Genomic DNA, 25,683 nt, shown 5'->3' with positions numbered 1-25,683 from the left:
CAGAGATGAGGATGTTAAGATGGATGTGCGAACATACAAGAAAGGATAAAATTAGAAATGAAGTTATTCGTAATAAGGTAGGAGTAGTGCCAATCGAGGAGAAGATGAGAGAAACTAGACTAAGATGGTTTGGTCATGTGAGAAGGAGTCTAAGAGACGCTCATGTGAGGAGAGTTGATGAAATGAAACAATTAGTCACAAAAAGAGGTAGAGGTAGACCCAAGAAGACTTTGAGAGAGACATTAAAATTTGATATGAAATATATGAATCTAAATGAGGATATGACAAAAGACAAAAATATATGGAAGTCTAGAATTCATGTAGCCGACCCCACATAGTGGGATAAAGGCTGGATATGTTGTTGTTGTTGTTGTTATCTTTCCTTTTCCTATCCTCATTTTCACTTCTTAAATCGATAAATGAATTTTCATTAAAGGTTACATCTTTACTTATCATGGTTCTAGGCATATCTTTTTCAAAATTCCACAACTTATACCCCTTAACTCCTAAAGGATAACCAATAAACACACACTTCTTAGCCCTAGGCTCTAATTTTCCTTGTTTTATATGTGCATAAGCTAGACACCCAAAAACCCTAAGGTGATCTAGGTTTGGCTTATGATTATACCACATTTCATAAGGAGTCTTAAATTCTAAGGCTGATGAAGGTAATCTGTTTATTAAATAGGCTGCTGAAACAACAGCCTCTCCCCAAAATGCTTTTGAAAGCCTAGCATGGAATAGCATACATCTTACCCTCTCAAAGAGGGTCCTATTCATGCGCTCGGCCAGGCCATTTTGCTTAGGATTTCCAGGGGCAGTAAGATGTCTTAAGATGCCATTTTCATTACACAATTGGGTGAATTCCTTATTACAAAATTCTAAGCCATTATCAGTTCTAATGACTTTTAATTTCCCACCCTTTTGATTTTCAATCATGATTTTCCAAGTTTTAAAAGCATCAAAAGTGTTATCTTTTGTTTTTAAAACAGAAACCCAAACTATTCTTGAATAGTCATCTATAATAGAAAGAAAATACCTAACTCCACCATGAGTTGGAGTTTGACTAGGGCCTCATAAGTCCGAATGGACATATTCTAAAGGACCTTTAGTGATATGCAATGCTTTCTTAGGGGATTTTGTTTTTACAGATTTTCCATAGATGCAAGTTTCACATGTATCTAAATCTGTCAATTTTTTAGAACCTAAGATCCCTTGATTAGCTAATTCTTTAAGCCCTTGGAAACTTATATGAGCCATCCTAAAATGCCATAGTTTTGATAGTTCATAGGTCTTTTCTTCCCCCATGGCTGCATCTCCACATACTGTGGAAGCTATCATAACAAATATCCCATTTTTAAGGACTGCCTTCATACATATAAGATATCCTTTAGCTACTTTAAGAATATCCCCACAACCACTATAACTGTAGCCATTCTTAGCTAATTCTCCTAGAGAAATCAGATTTCTTTTAAGTTCTGGGACATACCTAACAGATGTCAAAATTTTGATTGATCCATCAAACATCTTTAGCTTAATATCTCCAATCTTCTTTATTCCACACTCTTGGTTATTACCGAGAAGAACCTTCCCTCCACTCATGTCTTTATAATTCAAAAACCATTCTATGTGAGGTGACATATGGAAGGAGCATCCGGAATCTAAAACCCATACCACTTCATCCGAATATTTTGAAACCACAAGAACATCCGAACTGTCATAGTCCAATTCCTGAATTGAGTTTGAAAACTCTGATTTACCTTTATCAGAAAAATCCTGCTTCTTTTTAGGGCAATTTTTCTTTATATGTCCTTCCTCATGACAATGAAAACATCTAAATGTTTTCTTGCCATTTCTGGACTTCGATCTAGACTTTCCTTTAGCTTTAGGGTCTTTCTTTTCAGATCTATGCCTAGTTGACAGGGCATCACCAGCATTTTTCTTAGATTCTACTTTCTATTGTAAACCTTTAGAATTAAGGGCACCTATAACATCTTCTAAAGATATGGTATCTCTTCCATGCTTTAAAATGTCTACAAAATGCTCATATGACTTAGGCAGTGAATGCAACAGAATTAGGGCCTTATCTTCTTCTTCATATGATATACTTAAGTTTTCCAAATCAAGACACAATTTGTTAAATTCATCAATATGATTTTGAAGCTTCTGCCCTTCTTGCATTTTGAAAGTAAAAAATTTTACTTTCAGATATAGCCTACTTGAAAGGGATTTAGTCATATATAGGCTTTCTAATTTGGCCCACAAATCCTCGGCAGTTTCCATTTTAGACACTTCTCTTAGGACTTTATCTCCTAAACTCAAGATTAGAGTGTTGAAAGCTCTTTCACTGATTTCTTGCCTACGATTATTGGCTTCTAATCTTTGTTCGACAGTAGCAGTTTTTGGGAAAAGTTTTTGGGGTGCTAAAGCTTCCTTTAACCCTAAATTTCCCATTAAGGCTTTCATCTTAATCCTCCAAAGTCCAAAATCATTTGTGTCATCAAATTTTTCAATATCATACCGACCAGCTGGGGTTGCGGAAGCCATAGTAGACAACTCGACTATAGGTTTCTAAAGATTCTATAGGTTTCTTAATATTTCTTGATTAGAAGACCTAAAGCTCTGATACCAAATTGTTAAAACCGAGACTATGATCTCTCAAGAATCACTCAAAAACCTCACCGAATTCAAACCAACATTGAATACTGAAAGTAGAAAATAAAAACAGAATTAAAAAGTAGAGAAGCCAAACCAAATTGCAGCACACAAGATATACCCTAGTTCATGCCATTTACATGGCACTACATCTAGCAATCCAAGAAGCAATCAATCCACTAGAAACAAATCAAAAACCAGTACAAGAATACCCCTCTTTCACTCCACCTTGCCTCTCGAATACAATACTCTAATGAAGACAACAAGAACTAGAATCACACAGCTCTTACTCTCGCCTCTCACTGTATTCGAACCCAAGGAATGAAAGATATGAATGAATGATGAAAACTGGCCTCCGCACCCTTCTATTTATAGACGAAGGGAGGCGAAAATATCTAAGGGGAAATAACTAACTTTATAAAAGTCAAATTTACCCTTAATAAAACAATTAGTTACATTTATGTCCTATTAACTAACTGCTGCCAAATCATCTTTATTTCTTCCTGATTTCTTCAATAAATCCAGCATTTAATTACTTTAGGCAAAACAGTAATAGCTGCAAAGTAACCAGGAGATCTACCAGTGGGTTATGTGTATTTCTTGGCCAAAATTTGTTGGTTTGGAGCTCTAGGAAAACAGTCCGTGGTGGCTTGTTCTATGGGAGAAGCCGAGAATCGTGTAGTAGCACAAGGAGTAACTGAAATCATGTGGTTAAAATCTTTGTTTCTTGAATTGGGCTATCTATTAGCCCATGTTCCAATCTTATGGTGTGATAACCTAGCAGCAAAGAGCATAGCAAAAAATCTAGTGTTTCACTCACATACCAAGTATATTGAAATAGATGTGCACTTTGTTCGGGAAAAGGTAGAAAATGGAGAGATTGAAATTCGGTATGTTACTGCTCTACATCAAGGGGCAGCCATATTTACCAAAGGACTATCAAGGGATAGGTTGTCATTTTTATGTAACAAACTTGGGCTCAAATTATCTCCTATATATTCTCATGAGCCAGCAGTTTCAAACAAGACAAAGCTTACCTGTCCTAACTTTGCCAAGAGGTCTAATCTGAGGGGGAATGTTGAAGAAATTGATGTTGAATGGTATAGTGAATTGCTGTAATCAGTTATGTTGTTTGTTGTATTTAGGAAAGGATTAGTTAAGTAGCTAAGTCAGTTAGTTAGTTTGTTGTCAAGGATAGCTGGATATAAATAGTTCAACTATGCCTTATTTCATTTTGATTAAATCATTGATTGAGGCATTCTTCAGAACCTCTCATTCTCATTTTTCTCCTTGTGTGGTTTTCTATTTCTTCATTTCACATCTAAAACCCTAGTTACACCTTATAGGTACACGACATCAGTATTCAGTAAAACATAAATTATTAAGATATCATCACAGTTTCCCCCTTCTTTTTTCCTCCTGAAAAATGAGGTCACAAAGTCTAGTCTCTTTATTAGGCGAATGCAGCCAAAGCTGATAGGATTTCCTTGGTGAGCTCCAAATGCTGAAAAATATTTTTATGAATTAATATAATTTATGAAGTGAGTCAGTCAGAACAATGCCAAAGCAAATTCATCAATGCGGCATGTCATAGTTCAACGTGAATGAAAAACAGACAACACTCCATAAGAGAGCAAGATCCAACCATTAAAAACATGACAAGATACTGTAAAGCTAAAGCAATTAAGCATAGTGGCTGACGGCACTTACCCACACCTTCCTTAACACCCTCGGCACTTGTGTTTAGTGAAGTAACAGAAACAGCTTCCTCTCGAGCAGCAGTTGTAGCATTGTACTGAGAAGTAGAAGGGGCGGGAAGTTCCTCTGGGATATAATTCAATCTTCTAGGACCCTGGATCACCCATTTTAAAACATTTCAGCAATAAAAGGGGAACTCCATGCTACCCTAGTAAGGATTCCAACTAGAACGATTTAATATGAGCAAATTAGAAGGCACTCAGATCTATAAAGGCCACAGAGGATAAAAAGCGAACACGAAAGTAAAACAACGCCGAGGAGTGGAACAGAAGAAGTTGCATTACCAATTGAGAACTAAAATAAACACAAGAAGTAACCCAAAAGAAAAATACATTCATAGCAACCATCTCAAGATACACAAAAGCGGAATATGAATCGGACAAGAATAACAGTTTCAGCCAACACAAATATGAAAACACATCAAAAACAAAAAAGAAAGATGGGACGCAAAAATCAGAAGCAATAGGTAGAGTCATCCAGAGAACGACAAAGCCAACACAACACATATTCTCATCAAGTGACGACGTGAATTTCGCAGTGAAGCAGAAAGTAACCAAACGGAAGAGTGACGAATAAGCAACAATAGCGTGGGATTGGAATTAGGGTTTTGATAAGGTAGTTACGTTGACATCGTCGTCGGCGTCGGTGTCGGAAGAGGAGAGCTCGCCCTCCTCTCTGCTTTTGGAGGAATTGCTAGGGTTTTCAGGGGAGAGAAATTTGGCTCGAAGCTCATCGGTGGTTCCCTCCATTGGCTGCCCTCTCTGTTTTCCCCTGGTGCTCGCGGTTCCGGGGAGCGCGAGAAAGTGAGGAGGAAAATTCGGAAGGGATTGATTGAAGGGAAGGGAAGGGAAGAGAAGAAAGAGCCAGCACAAGTACCAGAATGCCCTTCTTCACGCTCAGATATTGCAACGTTAAGGATCCTTTGTTATTGTGTACGAATTACTTCGATTAGTAAGTAATTCAGCGACTATTTCATTTTTTATTAGAGCACTCATTCCTTTTAATTCTATTCAATTCAATCCCAAACACAACTTAAGGTAAGGGTGTGCGTCGTTTGTTGCGGACCGTCAAATCGAATTTGAATTTTGGCTCCACCTAGTTTAAAAATTTTTAAAAATTGAATTGGTTTAAAAATTAAACATAGTTTGTGATTTGATTTCCGTTTGTGATATAAAATAACTATAAATTATTGGGTGAAGACATGAATGCACCTATGTACTTTATTAAAAAAAATATTATGATACCCTAAATTTTCAAAATATTCCATTAACCTATTTTTAAGAAGTCTCCTCATTTCACTCTCTATTATATTATAAATAATTTACTTCTTATTTTGATTTTGTCACGAAAATTGTGTCTGCTCCAACAACACTTCCTATTCTCTTCTTTATTTAACTCCTTATTTTATTTATTTATCAATAAACTTCAATTTTATTTATTTTACCTTACATATATATTTAACTACTATAAAATTTTATTATTTATTTTGTAATTTAATAAAAAAATTATAATATTAAATATTAATATATTTTAAATCAATTTACTAATTTTATAAAAAATAATTATTTAACAAAATATAATTTAATAACAAAATTAAGATTTTAATATGATAAAATTAAAATTCTAACAACGGTCATATTCCAACGGTTATATTTTAATGACTATATTTCAACGGTCATATTCCAACTTCCATATTCCAGCCGTTTATAAATAAATGATCCATTTGATTAAAAAATTTACAACCCACAAATCTAAAACATCGACTCACATTAGCCACCATGTCCAACATCAATCGTATGTTCTTCCGAATGATCCATGAAGAAGTTCAAGACAATGAAGAATAAGAAGCTATTGTTACAACATTAGTTGAACACCATATTCAATCTGGAGATCACGGCTCTATATCACGTTGTCGTGGATCCGTGATGAATCGACGTGTCATCAATCGCAATAGAGTTGAAGGTCATGAGAGGCTTTATCGTGATTATTTTGGTGATTTTCCTACATATCCACCACATTTATTTTATAGAAGATTTCGTATGCGTCAATCATTATTTCTACGAATTCAAGTAGCAATTGAATCACATGATTTATACTTTGTTCAAAGATATAATGCTGCAGGAGTTCCTGGATTATCATCACTCCAAAAAATACAACTGCATTAAGGATGCTTGCATATGGATCACTTGCAGATGTTGTGGATGAATATGTCAGGATTGGAAAAAATACAGCAATAGAAAGTTTGAAAAGGTTCGTGAAAGCAGTGGTTGAGGTATTTGGAGAGCAATATTTGAGGCGACCAAATAATATTGATATTGCAAGGTTAATGACCATGGCTAAGCAACGCGGTTCCCAGGAATGTTGGGCAGCATCGATTGTATGCATTGGAAATGACCCAATTACACAATGCATGGCATGGAATCTATACAGGTCATGCCCGTGAACCAACCATTATTTTGGAAGCAATAGTTTCATATGATCTATGGATATGGCATGCTTTTTTTGGATTACCGGGATCATTAAACAACATTAATGTATTAGATAGATCCCATGTATTCTTAGAATTAGCAGAAGGTCGTGGTCTTGAAGTAAAATACACCATCAATGGACATGAATATACCATGGCATATTATCTTGCCAATGGTATATATCTCTTGTGGTCTATTTTTGTTAAAACCATTCCATCTCCTCAAGGGAATAAGGTGAATTTTTTTGCTGCACAACAAGAGTCTGCTAGAAAGGATGTCGAATGAGCATTTGGAGTCCTACAATCACAATTTGCAATAGTACGTGGACCGGAACGTTTTTGAGACGTTCAAACACTCAAAGATATAATGACGATCTGTATAATCTTGCACAATATGATAGTTGAAGATGAACGTGATACAGTTCATGAGGGTGTGGATTTCGAATATGATATAGTTGCTAGCACTCCAACAATTGAATTGTCTCGCAATCGCACAAATGAAATTGTGGACTTCATACAGGTTCACCATCAAATTCGAGACAGCCAAGCTCATATGCAACTCAAAAATGATCTTGTGGAGCATTTGTGGGAATTGTATGGTAAACAATCGAATTGAAATAAATTAATGTACTTGTTTTCTATTGTATTAATAAAAAATTGTCAGTTTCAAGTCAACATCTGTGAGAAATAGCCATCAAGTTAGATGTTCATGAACTTCACCTAATTCCAACTCCATACATTAATAAAAGGAAACGATACATACATTAATGCCTACTCCAGTTAGAAATCTGGGAACCTTGCATTAATAAAATGAAAAGATGCATACATTAATCCAACTCCAATTACAAATCTGGGTGCAACCTTGCATTTCGCTTTTTCTGAATAATTTCAACTTTGAGAGCTTTGTAATATTCATGTCAAGGCCCGCTCCCGGATTTTTCGGCTAGCACAGAAAGTCCGAGAGAAGGTCTATTAAGAATGGATACAGATATTCAAAATTTTCAAGAAATTTCCTTTCTGAGCTTTCTCACTAACAATAGAAGCCATAATAAATTACATATCATTCAATACATTAACATCTTGGGCTTATTGCCCATACATTTTCAAAGTAAAAGGGCACTCACGCTTTAAAATAAAATGAACCCTCTATTTCTTACCCTCAACATACACCCACGAATCTTTGAGGTCGGGACATCTCTGTACACAACTAATTTGAACATGCCCCACAAATATCTATCTTCCATTACCTGGAATGACAAAAGAAACAACGTGAGCCACAAGGCTCTGCAAATATATAGCAAATGAAGTATCCATAGCATGATACATGAAGGCATGAATAACTTAGAGCCAAAGAAAGACCATTACCCAACATCTAGATACCTATTGGATTCATGCCTTCTAGACTAAACAACAACATCCTCAGAGAAATATACTTCCTTTTTTGGTTCATCAACCCATATTTCAAAGTGAGCCATAAGACTCAACAAGTATACATATATATAATACCAGGAGCACGAATAAAGGAATGGATACAAAATAGAGTACACCCAACTCCCCAATACAATTTAAACCCATCATTCAATTCTCATTTATAAAACCATTATATGAGCAACCATATGCTACAACAATGAAGCAATAGGGTTAAGGCATGGAAAAATCCCAAGTGGAATAGATTCGACTTTCCAAATATGGTAGCATTTTCCATTTAATTCCCATCAATAAAATCATTCCAATGCCATGCCATTATGCACTTTATGCATCAATTCATTCCCCATGAATATATAAACCTTCATACTTCACATTGGCTCTCAAGCCCTTTTTTTCACATTAGCTCTCAAAGCTATTTATTCACATGCATGAATGCATATATATATATACACAATATCGATTTGCCACTCATTGGCTCGAGCATTGCCTACTGGGTTTATGGCCACCTCACCCGCATCAGGCACTCTTTAGGATATCCTTTTCTTTTCCCATTTGCGAAGCATAGCCGTCGCGCCAAAATAATAGCAATAGGGCGCAAATCGTAATGCCATGCAATGTTCTTGGAATCTCACATAAGTAAATCATACATGCTCCGTTATAGAAATGTACACATCATGAACATCATGCACATTTAAACATGCCAATAACATATTCACTCATGAGCCCATGCATGCACATAGGCATATCTTCAATCACATCCTTTTATGGCTACTCCATTTTATTTAAGGTAATTATTTATCTGGAGTTATTAATGCATCACCCATGAGACTCCATGAACATACCAACCAAGGATATTTCTTAACAATCTCCTAATTGATTATTATTATACCTCCTCATGCAAGTCAATTGTATTTTTATCTTATGAAACCCATTTATTTACATATATATATATATATCTTCAAACACATCTTATCATTTAGAAGATTGAGGGATATATAAAGGAGCATTTAAAAACAAATTACTTTAACATTCTCACTTGATTTGGGTTAAGAAAAGCTTTAATCAGCTCAAATAATATCCAAAATATATGATATTATATATCAAATCGAAGCCCTCGAAGATCCATGGATGTAGTTGAGGGCATGATTAGAGGGTTTTGTTTTGTATTTGGAGCCTTGATGCCCTTTAATTTTTAAAATGTTGGGTTGTAAACCCAAGTTTATGATGTAAAGAATGATGTATAATGTTATTTTTGGCTCTTATTGACAGTGAGAAAATATGGAAATGAAAAGAAATTTTGGCAAAATGTTAAGTGATGTTTATATCTATATCCATCTTGTGTGGACCTTCTCACGGATTTCCTATGCTAGCGAATGATCCGAGAGTGGGCCATAACAGCTTAGTATCAGAGCAAAGGTTGGGACGAGAGGAGTCTCTGTACATATAGGAATGTCGGATAGAGTTAGGACTATATCTAGTAGTCCGAAATCGAGAAGTTAAATTAAAGTAATAATTATAAATAATTGGTTATATAGTAAATGGGTGCATGTAAAGAGGCCGTCGAATTGAGGCTGAGGAAGGAGTACCTCGTTACTTGCATTGTCACCCCGTGGAAAAATACTTGGGAGGTATATTAGTACATTGAGCGAGTTGAGAAACAACATGGGAAGGTGGTGAGAGAAGCTCATATAGAGGTCTATTGGTTATGAGCTAAATTAGGTTGAGTGTTGGAAGGACGCTTTGTAATACCCAAGAACTTTGGGTTATTATTTTAAAGGAAAATTAGAAATTCGGGAAAGTTAGGTATCTAAAAAGCCCGAAAAATTTATCGAATCAACCGAAGGGAGTACCCTAAGGCTTAAATGTCTAAGGAATAGGAACGCCTCTAGTGAGCATCTGGAGGCATGATTTTTAGGACCGAAAGAAAGTGGATCAGAAACAGTTTTCGGTACAGCTAAAATACAGCTACCATTTAGGCTGTAAAATTGAATTCTCGTAGGAGACTCCCAGAATGATAATGAACACCTTTGGAAGCTTCGGTCTATCGATTAGAGCAACCTTTCAGAAGTTTCAGGAAGAAACGAGTAGGTTTAAAGCCAAAACGAAGAAATGAACCTAAGTACAATTCTTCGAAGTTGCCCGAGGGGGGCCAAAATGTCATTTTTTTCAAAAAGTTGCAAAAGGGAAATTGAAATAATTTAACTTGAGGATCTCAAATGAAATATTAGAATGTTCAGGGGCTAAGTAAAAAGGGGCAAAAAGGTAAAAACCAAAAATTGAAGGGCCAAAATGCAAAATCCCAAAAATGGCAACCATGGAAAGCTGACCAAGCCACGAGGGGCGCCGAAAGCTTCTGGGATTGCATAGACAATGGTCAGGCAGGGCCAAGTGATGATGATGAGCCGACAATGGCCATCAAAGTGGCCGAAAATTCGAGAAATTCGACCATGAAAGCTGGCCAAAAATGGCAACCTGCAACTCGCTTTTTTTCAGTCAGGAAGGGTGTTTCCAGGTCCATCCAGGGGAGGGGGAGACTCCAAAGGCAATGGGCTAAGTGGCCATGGGCAAATCGGGCTTTAACATCGCCTATAAATAGAGCATGTTATAGCCAAAAATTTAAAACTTTGAGCTTGAAATCGAAGGCTTTTTAGGTCGAATCAAGGGGCAAGGATAGAGGGCTTTTGATCCTTGAGAGTAGTAGAAGTATTCTGGAGAATTTGGTGAGCAACGGAGCAGAATCGAAGGCGAATCGAAGCTTCGTCGGAACCTTAGGCAGTCCGCTGGCCGAGAGTTCGAGGCCTCCGTTGGCCGGCTTCCGGACCTTCTTTGGAGCCCATTCAAGTACCCCTAGGATCGATTGGTCATGAGCTTTCATTTGGTATAATTTTTGCATTTTTTCGGCAAGTCGTGGCCGGAGAAAATGACCGGCGCGTAGGCCCCGCACGCTAGTCTCACTCGCCCTAGCACACGCCAGCACGTGCGGGCTTGGTTTTTTGTGAAATTTTTTTTAAATAGTTTAGAAAATTATCTTAGAATTTTCTATGTAAAAATATTTGGAGAAAAATAGGTGTAGGTATTTATTTTGGAATATTAGTAAGGAAAAATTGAAGAAAAATAGAGAAAAGGCAAGAAAATTAAAGAAAAACAGGTTTTATTGATTAATTAAACAAATATCTTGTCTAGGGTGCTTTGGGAAGTGAGGTGAAACATTTGGTCCGAATTTCAAGGTTGGCACGCAAATCGAGGTAGTTTGCACATTTTTTGAGGTTTCCCGATAACTGTGAAAGGTGAGTGGTTTTGTCCCTATAACTCATATATGATATGATTTCCTTGCTATACATAATATTTTCACATGTTATGATCATTTTCGTTCATATACTATTGCATGGGAAAACGTGATATATGCCCGACACGATGTTTTTGTCATATTGAAACTCGTGCATAGGGTTGGGATGTTACCTTAAGAGTGTAGCCGAAATTCCCCTAGGGCAATTAATGGAACAACGTTAGGTTTATCCTGCAAGAGGTTCAGGATTCTGCCTAAGGTTCCGTGCCGGGCTGGTGGGTCTGGGAAGTTACATTGTGGGTATATGTTTATAATTGTCCATGCATCATGCATCATTCATTCATATTTGTCTAACCCTCACTTAGAAGATTTCATCTTCTGATATCGGATTATGTCCCTGGAATATTCCACGTTCCAGGCGAGCCGAGTAGCCGGAAGGGCAAAGAAGTGATCGAGGCATGATCATGGTAGAAATTTTGTGGGACCCATGTCGGACCAAGACCACATATTTTATTCGGATGTATTGTTTAAATTTTAATATCGTCTATAATGTTATGTTGGGTTAACGATTTATATGTACCCACATATGTTATGTTTTCGAGGTTTCTTACAGGTTCTGATCTTGCTTCCGCTATGTTTAAAGCGTATCATTCCCTTACTTTATTTGGGAGTGTTATTAAATACAATTTATGTTGAGGATTTATTGCCGATTTATGTTTGATGAAAAAAAAAATCCTAGCATATATTAATGCCTTGGAAGGTGGGGTGTTACACGCTTGAATGGAGACCATTGTCCCGAAAGGATTAAAGGATAAGGACCCATGGGTCGACTGAGATGGTGAGTGAAGTCCGGACTAAAGTCCATTTGTAAAGAGCGATCATGATCTTATGTGGTGATCCAAATCCATGAGGTGTTAAATTGGAGCTAATTTCTCGGAGTGGTCAAGAAAGCCATCGTCCCAACTCTGTTGCTATGTTACCTTAGTATAGAGGAGGAAGTCCAAGAGGACAGAGATGGAGAATGGAACAGAGGCCTGCAGGGCCCAATTTGCAAGAAGTAGTTTTCCTGTTAGTATTATCTCAAGCTTGGCGCCATGCCAGGATTGATGGACCCCATGCGCGGGGGAGTATAATTGTGATTATAGCAGTTGGAGAAGGAAGGGATTGATACCCTCTAAAGCAATCTAACCCTGCGAGAGATGAGTAATGGTGTGTCGCATTTTACGACATCTGAGGTGGCGAAGGTAAGTTTTATCCCTATGCTCAGGGAGTTGTTGCCCCTTGTGTATGAATGTGTCAAGGGTTGGTGCAAGATAGGTGACGAATGATTAGTTGTTGCAAGTTAGGGTGCACCACTAAGAGCTTTTTGGCAAGTTGGGCCACGTTCCGTGCTGAGGAAAGTGGGAAGAGCACTGCATAACTTTTAAAGAAGAAATTGCGCTAGTGGTGAAGCGAGGGAAGAACTAAGTTGGGATTATATGAAAAGCACGTGTCATTACCTGCCTGAATTTTTGGTTTGGGTTTAGGACAAGGATGTACACAGTGAATTAAAGGAGAAAGAAAGAGTAAGGACTTCCATACGAACGCATGTGTATGTATATATGTAAAACCTAAACAAGGCTAGACCATATAAAAATGTAATGCTATTCTGTAGGCTAATGAGAAGCTAAGGGAAAGAAAATAATAAGGTGAGAGCCTATTTCAGTATAGCAGCTGTTGACCGATGGTAAGGAGTTGTTGACCAGTCACGAACAGTCTCCCGTTTCCTTTCGTCTGTCGACTGTGTTTTTGCTGAGTGTGGTTTTCTAAAACCATTAAAATAGTAATGTAGGCAATAGATATATATATGTATGTATGTATGTATAGTCAAGTTTGATGCGGTATCATTATATATATTAATAGCACTTAGATGATCATAGATCAATTCATAAAGAGATGAGGAAATATGGCAGTGTACGGGAGTGCACAAATGGTTATACCTGAAATAAGTGATCATGACAGGTGAGAACCCCATCGTAAGAGGATGATTGTTGGGATAGTTGTTGAGGCGGGGCACTATATCTAATAGTGTCATGTAGTTTAAAAGGTATCAGTGAATGGTGAGGCGGGGAAGTAAGTCATCCCAAAGTCGATACTATGGTTCATCGATGATATGAGGATATACCCGCTGAGTGAGAAGACTCGTCAGGAGTATTTAAGATCATTTTGACCAAGAAAAAAAAAAAGTCGCAAGATGTATGCCATGAGTGGCAAATGTGAATTTTGGTCAAAAGAAGCAGTTTTTTTGTGGATCTTGCCAAGGTCTGAGTGGTAGAGAAGTGATCGCCATTTATGATCATTGCAAATATAAGGAGTCACTCAGACAACAAGGTGTGCAGTTGGTTGTTAAAGAGAAATTTTGAGCGTTACTACTCTGTTGTCTTGAACGACTTGGAAAATGAGTTAACTTATTGGGAAAGACCTTCTATAGAGAGGTTTCCAAAACTTGAGCATTGAATGGTATGGGCTTTGATATTGGCCACATCTATGGGCCTGAAGGATGCATGTGATTATGCCTTTGGGTTGAAGTCCAATGCTGTGTCTCATCCACAGCTATCAGGCGGACAATAAGGATTATTTCGATATTGGAGGATATGCTTAGAGTATGCATAAGGAAGTTCCATGGCTGTTAGGATGATCAAACATAGTTGGTGAAAGTTGCCTACAATAATAATTACCACTCTAGCGTTGGATAAGTAAGTGGGGCGAGTTATGGTTAGATGTGTACAGAGATGTCCTAGTCTCGAAGATCCATGGATGTAGTTGAAGGCATGATTAGAGGGTTTTGTTTTGTATTTGGAGCCTTGATACCCTTTAATTTTTAAAATGTTGGGTTGTAAACCCAAGTTTATGATGTAAAGAATGATGTATAATGTTATTTTTGGCTCCTATTGATAGTGAGCAAATATGGAAATGAAAAGAAATTTTGACAAAATGTTAAGTGATGTTTGTATCTGTATCCATCTTGTGTGGACCTTCTCACGGATTTCCTATGCTAGCGGGTGATCCGAGAGTGGGCCCTGACAATTCAACTTAAAGTTCATCCATATTGCTATTATCAACTCTAATAATTCTTTCTTCATAAAGTTGTTGTTCGCGTTTTTCCCTTTTTCTTTATAGTTCAACCCTATCTTTTTCCAACCTTAACATCTCATTCATTTGTTCAATTAATAACATTTGGGATTGCGTTCTCTTTTCAGTAATTTCCTTCAACATGTTTGCTAGTTCTCCAGTAGAAGAGTCTGTTATGTTGGATTTATTTTTTCGCTCTCGTTCTTTTGTAGCATTTCTTCCCATTGGTTGTTCCAATGAAGGCTCATTGTGTCGGGCGTCAATATCATCTAAGTTCATCGAATCGAAAGTAGATGGTGATGATGTTGCTGGACTTGCATGTTGAGAACTTTTAGATTTTTTCTTTGACGAACTCGTAGAAAATTTTGGTGCATATCGCAACTTATGCCAGCAATGTAGAAATGTGAAAGTAGACTTTTGTATGCTCTTGTACATCTCTATTACTTGAGAAATCTAATAAGTTAAAAATAATGTCAATAATTATGACTATCAACATGATATTAATAATTAGCAACAAAAGAATAATGGAGGTTACCTTATCTTGTTCTGTTGTTCCACTTTGATTTCTGCCATCTATTTGGTTATAATATCCTTGAAATTTAGTCACAGCAAGTTAGATTGTAGATCAACGATGCATCAACGAATTGAAATTTCGATCAGATTCAAACTCCTTATATTGATGAAAATAGGCATGAACTCTTTCCCAATACCTTTGTTTCGTTTGATCGTTACCATGTGTAGCATCCGTACTAATATTTAGCCATGCTGACACGAGCATACAATCGTCTTGCATTGAGAAATTTTTTGTTCGTACCTTTCTTTGAGTGTTGACTTCGGATGAATCAGGTAAGGATGGAGTGGCCGCCACATTTGCATATTTGTCTACAATATTCTGATCATAATTGAGTAAGTTTATGTAGTAATGGTCATTATTATTTCCTTCCATGGCAAACAAAATGCAATTGATCAACTTGAGACAAAAATTAATATTTAAGGAATTCAATTAGATAACACAAGGTATCAGGGTTTAGAAAAGGAACAAAATAAGGTTTGCCAGGAAATAAAGCATGAAGCATGTAGAAGGAAGGTTCTTGAAAAAGAGATCAAACACAACCAAATCTCTTGCAACTTATCTCTGTTTTAAGTTAAATGAATAGCATGGTTTTAAAGGAAAGTCTATTATAACCACTAATTGCGTCGGATGTTAGGGAAGAAGAACTTGTTGAAGCACTTATTATGTGATTTAAGAAAATGCCATTCTTCCACTAAACTATCTCCAGCAAGCTTCATTATTATTTTTGAACACTTAATATACAAAATAATTAAATATATACATATACAAAATAAATAATCAAATACATAAATTAATCACATATACATCTACAAAATTAATAATCAAATACACAAATTAATCACATACACATCTACAAAATTAATAATCAAATACACAAATTAATCACATACACATATACAAAATAAATAATCAAATACACAACTCAATAACCAAATAATACAAAAAAGACTCCATGAGGAAGTGACCAGGAAGACGCACCAGGAAGACACTGGAGATGCTGTGAAGAAGACAAAAAATACACTAATCACCAAGAAGATAAAAAATATCAATCATATAAAATAACACTGCCGCCACTGTGAAGAACTCAATATCAATATCAATATCAAAAAATACACAACTCAATATCAATCATATAATAATACAAAAAATATACAAAATATAAAAATGTAATACCAGGAAAACGTTGTGAAGAAGACTCCACAAGGAAGACGCTGAAGCTGCTCGTTGCTGTTGTAGTTCGTGGTTGTCGTTGCTGGAACTCAAAGCTGGATCTCCTACTGTCGCCGCTAGTCGTTGTTGCTGCTATTCGTGGCCACTGTCGTCGAATCTGGTGTGTGTCGCCGGATCTCTTCCTGCCGCCACTGCTCTGCAACTCTTTCACCCTTCCCTCGTTTAGTTTTCTCTTCTCGCCTTGAGCAGTTGGGGGGTGAGGGAGATATAGCGAGAAAAATTCACTCGTCAACATTAACGAGGCATTTGAAGGTTGTCAAATTTTTAGCGAGGAAATATAGCTATAACGAGCTTTGCTGGAGCTCATTTTCAGTAATATTCTCGCCACAAATAGCTTTGGCGAGCTGAACTTAACTCTGCTGCAGATAGCCTTAGACATCTATATTTCAAAAAAGTATTAGCTATAAAACGCCTCAATAAAATAAGTGAAAACACGCACTAGTAAGAGTGTGAAGCATGGCTATTGGATCAAATGAAGATGTAAATGCACCCTTATACTTTATTAGAAAAGTCTTGTATCACCCTGAACTTTTAAAATGTTCTATCAGACACCTATACTTCAAAAAAGTGAAATTATTAAATACCTTTTTAATTTGTTATTAAATTAAATACACCACATGTATTTTATCAAAACATTCAATTATATGCCTGTACTTAAAAAAAATGTAAAGGAATACTCGTATGGTGGTGTGGGTAAAAATAAATTTTTTTTACATGCATCAGATATATACAGTGGAAGTTAAAAACACATATCGTACACAGGTTGAATATTTAATCAACACATATATTCATCACATAAAATACAATAAATAAATACTTGAAATCCAATGTCAAGTTGAGGTATAGAAACTATTTTTGTACTGAAACCGATCCACCTTACGTTGCTGTGGTTTTATGCTGTCCACACTTAGCGTATTGTTCGGTATCATTTTGGTCACCTTTTCTCATGCTAGATTAGAGGTTCCCTGTATCACCAGCACCCGTGTCTCTATTTTTGGCATGACAATCACGCACCTGTAATTTTAACGAAGTAGAATAGAATAAGACAAAAGTAGAAATTACAGAGGAAACAAGTAGCGAATGCCCTCTGTAATTTCCTCTAGCATTTTCTCGTCCAATTCCACTGCCTCACCCCACCACATCTGCCTTTTCAATTTGATGCCACATGTAACGCAATTGGGAGGCTGAAACGGTGACTAGGAGTCCACTGGCGACCACCAGGAGTCGACTGCTGCTATAATCAACTGCCACTAATAGTGAGTTGACTTTCTTGCTTTAACAAATCAACTTTTGGCCCGTTACGTCATTAACACGTAATAACCTATAACCAAGACAAATTATATGCATGATGTTGACACTAGACGTAACACTATATAGTGTGTGATTTTTCTACTAGCAAGCAAATAGCATAAAAAACCCATTTAGGTGTTGGCTAACACCTTGACTCATCACAGAAATCTCTCCATATTCTGGTGATGATTCGAGAGGTTTTGGATAGCACTCAGCAATGGTCTAGGATAATATAAGTGACAATGAAGTCTCACTTCAAGTGAATATATTATAGTTGAGGATTACCGTGTACTATAATATTTTCATCACCTAACATCCCAATTGAGCGAGAGCTATAGAGTGATGAACTTATAAAGTCAGTAAATATGTGTCTGACCTCGTCAATGCGACTAAATGACACTTCACGAAAACATATTTTCTGATAATTAATAAGCCCTAGGCAGGGGCTATTCTGTCACACTAACAATAGATCACATAGGACGTCCACCCCATCAGTTACGATGAGAATGAGAAATCATATCCCCAGCACCTGTCTCCATATACCAACAATACAAAACTACATAGATGAACATTTATACCTCGCAATTGGATGGTTCGGCTAATTAGTAAATCTCGCACACTAATACACAAAATAACCGTGCAAGTTCAAGTCTAAGGATCAGCTACACTATCGCAACTAGACGACATGACCATTATCCACTATGCCATGTGGTCAGTTATTAGCGTCTCATTCAGTGTGTTGTTCCCCAACAACCACCTACGGGGTTTACTAGAGACATCTCCATGTCATATGACATGTGACATGTAACACCCCGATTTTCAATTACATAACGATGCATAATATAATCTAACATCACCTATGAACGTTATGAAAACCCTTGCCAACGGAAGCACTGGATTGAACCTGAAAGCTTAACCAAAGCTAAATAAAGGAAGTTTCCACTATATTTCATTTACAAGTACAAGAAATGCTTACAACTTCCAATACTCCAAAAAGACTCAACACATCACTGTAGGTACAACTGTAGGACACTCACCCACATACACACACTTCTTACAACCTTGAGTATCCTAGCTGCTATTTACAATATATCATTCGGGTTACATGGATACAAAATGAAATAATAACCCCAAATCTAACCAAGCACCACCTTTTTGCCCTTACTTGAACTGGAACCTAGAACACCTGATATGTCTAATAAACCTGAGACGTTGAATGTCCAAGGCTGTGAAGTGCCAAAGTTAGATAATGACATCTAAGTGAGTAGTATAGGAAAGGAAAGATTGTGCATGCAAATGTAATATGCAAATATGTCATGAAACCTCCCGTGTGGCAGAGATATCGAGATGTTGCAATCACCCTTTCTAATCCATCACGTTCAAACATCCCACATGACCACTTTTCTGGCCTAACATGATGGCCCTGACGTCAACTAGCCACACACACCGCAATGATGCATGACAAAGTAAAGAAATATTCTTAGTTAAAGGAAAGACATGATATCCAAGTCAACACCCATACCTAAATGAAACTAAAATGATCGGAATGAAGCAAAGCATGCAAAAACCACTCACCTTGATTGTTTACCTTTTGGGTGTACTGTTTACAGAGAGCGGGAATGGGTTTTGTGGCAGTTTTTCCAATTGTTCGGCACGAACTTCAAGGAAGCCCCAAAAACTTCGAAAAAGCCCATTCTCCCTCATTTCTCCACAAATTTTCCTTTTTTTTTTTTTTTTTTTTTACAAAATTCTACCCCTTCTCTCAAAAACAAGATCCTCCCATTTGATCCTCTCAATTTGGCATGAAATCGCCTCAAGATTATTTGGAATGGTTTGTGAGCAAACCCATGACCCTATTTATAGACTTCCCAGGCCAATCATACGTCCACCTTATGGGATCATCATAAGACTTTAAATCCTATCTTCAAGTGGCCAATGAATGCTTGTCACACGTCCCAAACTTGGAGGCTAAGCAAAAACAAAGGCTTGGACTTCAAAATTATCCAAAGGTGGAATGAAATGTTATTTGAGATCTGCAATCATGATTTAGCTATATTGAAATAAGTTTGAAATCCATAATCATAACTTAGCTATATTGGAATAAGTTTGAAATCCGCAATCATGACTCCCAAATGGTTTAGTTGACTTAGTTTATTATCCTAATGATCCAGTTACAAAGTTTCAAAAATTACACATTGGCCCAAACTTTTTGGATAATTGCACTTAGACCCATTTGGAACTTAGTCCCGGACTATTTTTAATTGCATTTTAGCCCCCGAAGAAAGGATAAATTACGCTAAAATCAGATTTTAGGTAAATTATACTTTTATCAGAACTTCAATATTTATGATTTTGCCCCTGACTCAGAAATTGAATTTTTCCTTCAAGACTTCCACAATCCTTTGAAACACCCTATTCCTTCAAATTTTTGCAACTAAATATCTAGGGTATTTCCTCAAATTTGAGTCTAAAAATCTTGGGTATTACATAACACACAATTCTCCGATTAGTATCTCATACTGAACAAGGTAGTAAACTCTGTGTTAATCTATACTCGACTAATTAGAGTCCTCATTCGATTAATCTAAGAATCATGAATCATTTAAGAAGTCATGTTACTAGAGAATTGTCACACAATCTCAACATCTTTAGAATAGGATTCCCAAACAAGAGATTTAGGGATTCATTCATATAACAAACTCGAGAGTTTATGAATGATAATAAATATGTTTTTTTATTAATAAACAAAATGATACAATAAATGTATAAATTATGAAGTCGCTAGATGTCATCCAAATCTAGCATTAGAGCATACAACACTAACAAAATGAAACTGTTGGTCCCTTAGGATATGGCCACTCAAGATGGGGGTGAATTGAGTTATTAATTTTTTTTTCAATTTTAATAAATATTCTTGATTAATGATTTTATTAAAAAATATATATTTAATAAATATAATAAATTATATTTGAGATTAATAATAAATTTAAGCCACAAGATATAACAAAAATAAATACAATGAGGCACAACACAATTTATAGTGGTTTGGTGTCTTCACATACACCTAATCCACTCTCCCAAGGTCTAACCACCATTGGGGTTCTACTAAAATAATTTCACCAAGATTTCTATACTAGCTTACTTTAGAAACTAGATACACACCTAGATTACAACAAATTCTAGACAATCACTATACCAAGGTTTTCTTCCTAGCTTACCTTGGAAACTAAATTCACCTAGATTTTAATGATTCTAGGAAACTTATACAATTCACAATAGTAATTTAAATGTTACAAATAATTTGTCTACATTTGGACACAAATAAGCATTTAAGAATAAATTATATAAGGTAATAATATTTAAATAAATAAATAAATTTGTAACCTTAAATGGAGAAGTTCAGATTTGTCGTAAAAGACTTGAAGAACTTTTCTCCTATTGTCTTGAGACTCTTTGGTGGATGTGCAATAATACTTCAAGAGTCTCGAATTGATTGAATGTTTTGTTTGAGAGTGTTTGAGAGCTTTTAGGTGCTTTGAATATGCAATGGAAGTACTTGAATTTTCAAAAAATGAGTTAGGGTTTTTTTTTTTAAGCATTTTAGCCAGTAAAGAAAGGGTTAGTATGAAATTTAAAATTAAAAAAATATTTAGTTTTTCTCAAACAATAAGAAAACATGTCTTACCTTTAATTCAAAATAAATTTACTTTTGCATGAGAAATTAAGATTTAAAAATTTAAATATAAGTTTTTGAGATATAAATGATTAAAACAATAAAACATGTCTAAAAATAATCTTATTTAATTTAAAATAAATTTACTTTGGGTATGAGTAAGAGAAACATGTCTAAAAATAATTCTCCTTTAATTCAAAATTTGAAAATTCAAATATAAACTTTTGAGACATAAATGATTAAAATAAGAAACATGTCTAAAAATAATATCCTTTAATTGAAAATAAATTTACTTTTTGTATGAGTAAGAGAAAACATGTCTAAAAACAACTCTCCTTTAATTCAAAATTTGAAAATTCAAATAAAATCTTTAGATACACAAATGATTAAAATAAGAAAATATGTCTAAAACTGATTCTTTTTTAATTCAAAATAAATTTACTTTTTACATGAGTAAGGAAAAATATTTATATCATAAAAATATTTTTGTTAATCATTAAATCTTAATTAATATGAGCAAGTTGGCTCAACATTCTCCTCCTTTTTAATGATGACAAAAAAACATGATTTATGAGGTGATTAATATGATAAAATATTTTTGAACTCCCCCTTAATTTTATACTTTAAGCTCGCTCTTTCAAAATATTAACAGCATAAAAATGTTTTGGATATACCTTAATAGATAAAATAATTTGTAAGAGTTTTAAAGACCAAATCTGATTGCCTTGTTTGCACCTGCTTGATGTCCTATCTCTCAGATATACTATTTCTTCACATATACGAAAAAAATATCATAATACATTTTTCTCCCCCATACAAAAATAATATACAATTCACACTCTCATACATACAATCTCTCATCTCATAACATCTTATTCTTCTCCCATTTTTTTCATAATCAAAAAGACATTGTTAACGAAGAAAATAAAGATTTAAACAATATAGTCCATGAGAGAAATTTACCAAGAATAATCCACATAAATAATATGATGGATAATAAATAGAAAGTACTAACAATATAGATGTAACGTTAAGTATTAAAAATAGTACAACATATCCATAATGGAATTTTGCGCTAACAATTTCAACCATAGATATAAGATTACACAACATAGAATATATTTACGAAGAAAATAATCATAGAATAGTCAAGCATTACAGAATCTACAAAGCAGTAATCTAAGTCATCCACATTTATAGTTTTGGATTTTGCCGATGCTTAGTGCTGATGATGGTTGCCGAACACGACAGATCCAAGTTCATCAATATCATCTGGGAATGGCCACTGGTTGTTGCTAGTTTCGATTGGGTAAGGTTGCGAAATAGCCTCTTGGAAATAAGGAAACGACACATTTTCTTCTTGAAAGACTAGGTTTTCAAATGTAACGGCCCGCCTCCCAGAGCCCCTGCTAGCATAGAGGATCCGTGAGAGGGTCATTACTTGAGTGATATAAAACAATAACACAAACTAAAAACTCAAACACCACCCTTATAAAACCATACCTTTTTAATCACATACCAGCTCATAGTCATTCTTACATAAACATTCATATTGTGAGCCCAACTGGCTTACATAACATATATCCATCTCAAAATTATAAAATGTTACTCTAATATAAGCACAACGACACCCAGGACCTAGTCTCGGGAGGACTCTGTACTTGCTATCATGACTCGATGATTTGGACCCAACTCTGTCATACGCACCTGCGATCTCAAGATACTCTTACTTAGAATGATGGAAAGTAAACATGAGTCACAAGACTCAGCAAGCTCTAAAAAGAAAGGTTGTAGGTTAAAGACAGAACTATTCCCATAACACCCCATGCAATTCATGCTAATGCAACAACACACCATGCCATGAACCATGCGTGTTTCTATCTCGAATGCATAACATAAAGTAACTTTACACATAAACGGTCATTAGGGCCCACATAAGACACACTTTGGCGCCCAAGTCCCATATACATACTTAGTGCAGCCTTATATAGGCTACCATATCATCATTCATGACTTGTATTTTCTTGTTCTTCATAATATGTGTATCGCATGAGACCATTCAACCTTAAGTTCAAAACTCGCACTCCCCGGCTAATCTACCGGGTCCGTGTCTCGTAATCCACTCATATCATAGCCTTGCACTCCCCGGCTAACCTACCAGGTCCGTGCCATCATCAAAATCACTCTCCTCACTATGCAATGCAACACATAAGAAATGCAATGGTATCTGTAGCATAAACATGATGTCAAGGCCCCCATAAATCAAGCATCAGGCCATGCTACGCCCACATAGGAAGACATACATGCGAAATGCACTAAATGCACTGGCTCACCTAGGGAACCCAAGTTGGCTCTTAGACCAATCGGGTCATGCAAATGTTCACACATCCCGTCACACACAAAGCATGTCCCTCAAGTGAATGCAACCCAGTCCCTATATAGCACACACATCATGATATGCATAAACCAAGGCGAGAATCTGGCAGTACTAGCTCTTTTGGCCCGTCTAGCGCTTATCGCAATAGTCGATGACTAACGCCCATACATTCAGTCATCAACTGCCATGACCCACGGTAGACAGTCAGTGGTTTTGTACCCCATACCCTTAGACACACATAATCAACATTTAATTCATATCTTTTAGACTAAACATTACATAACATTTCTTCGTAACTTTTCACGTACACAACCACATAAACATCATAATACCGTTCTCATTCTCATCTCTTATCATGTTAATGAACCATTCGCTTTTCCCATTAAATTCTTTAACATAACCTAAGAACCTAGCCTGTCAGGTTCGGCATCATTCCCAAGGAAGCGGAGTGATACAAAACCCCATGATGGATGAACTGAACAACACCAAAACATCATTTGCTTAACTTATTCAATCACGAATAAACCCATTATTAACATATAAGCCACGGATTAGTTGCCACGCGGATTATTATTATTAATGGGTGGAACCGAGTCATGGTGAGAAAGTGGATAAAATACGAGAAACCACATGGACTTTTGCAAGAAATTAAGAACATGAGAAGAGGGTTAGGAGCTTGCCTGCAGATAGCCGATCCTAGCTTCTCTCGTACTCCCGCTACGAAGTAAAATAGTTAAAGAAAATAATGAGTTCTCGGGCCCCAATTAATTAATTTCAACCGTATAAAATTAATATCTCTATGTATATAATGTTCTAATAATTTATTTAACTTACCTGGACATTTATAACGCGGATTAAACTAGATTTCCTCCCACTTTCCTTGAATTTTTCTCTCCCACGCGCTGCTAGTTGAGTCCTATCTTTTCCCACTTTTTCCTTCTGTTCTTGCTGGCTCGAAGGCACCCAAATTGGGCCTAAAAAGGTGCAAAATGAGTGGCTGGGGGAAAGCCATGTGGAAACCACTGGGAGCACTACCGCATCCCCAAAACGACGTTGTTTCCGAGAGGATTTTGCTAAAAAATCAGCAAATCTCTCCTAGCCTCATGCGCGTGCCCGCGGGTTCGATCCCGCATCCAGCCCCTGGCTCCTCTCGTGTGCGACCGCTCGCGCTACACGCCGCCTTCAACATATATATGACCCCCATTAATTTTAAGTGAACCCACGACCACATTCGCAATTTACATTTTAGCGCACCCGACTTCCATTAATTACACACGTGCCCTTTTAATAATTTTCCTTACACTCGAATTTCCATTTTCACTTATTTCACTTACACCCCAAATTTCCAAATAAATCCCCTAACTTAATTTATTTTATTTTTTCATTATTCCTGTAGATACTCCCAAATAAAATAACTAATTATCCTAATTACTCATTTCCTCTAACAACATAAATTATCATTTCTTTCTAAATTCTCAAATATTCAATAATATCCTTAAACATCCAAGTTGATGATGATTATTTATCTCCCAAAATTACTGGACATTACATCAAAATTTCAAATAGGGTTTGGATCATCCATGAGGAAAGATCCATTATCATAATATGGGTTTGAATTGGTTTCTAAGTAAAATCAATTTTGAACATTGAGACTGTTTGTATAAGAGTTTGCAAATAGTAATTCCTCCAATAAAGCTAGATGAAATTGAAGATCGACGATCTACTGTTGGAGGGAAAAAATGTAGGAGACATAGTCGTAAATAGGATCTTGAAGCCTAACTTGAGCTTTATACAGTAGTGTAGCGGTAGCCCTATAACGGTCACTAATTGAAAG

General features: G+C 36.1%; 1 protein-coding gene across 1 annotated transcript in view; it reads right to left on the bottom strand.

Moving 5' to 3' along the window:
• The window catches only part of LOC127809565 (uncharacterized), an 86,090-nt gene extending 80,821 nt beyond the window's left edge, over positions 1-5,269 (bottom strand). Inside the window, exons 1-2 of the mRNA XM_052348439.1 lie at positions 5,037-5,269; positions 4,366-4,507 (exon numbers count right to left, since the gene is read on the bottom strand). Of these exons, the coding sequence (XP_052204399.1) occupies positions 4,366-4,507; positions 5,037-5,162 (268 nt within the window). The 5' untranslated portion in view covers positions 5,163-5,269. The remainder of the gene's footprint in view (positions 1-4,365; positions 4,508-5,036) is intronic.
• Between the last annotated feature and the right edge of the window lie 20,414 nt (positions 5,270-25,683).

The sequence above is a fragment of the Diospyros lotus genome, chromosome 9 (genome assembly GCF_014633365.1).
Source record: "Diospyros lotus cultivar Yz01 chromosome 9, ASM1463336v1, whole genome shotgun sequence".
Lineage (NCBI taxonomy): Eukaryota > Viridiplantae > Streptophyta > Magnoliopsida > Ericales > Ebenaceae > Diospyros > Diospyros lotus.
The sequence above is the reverse complement of the archived record's forward strand: the minus strand, read 5'-3'. Positions and strand labels throughout refer to the sequence as shown.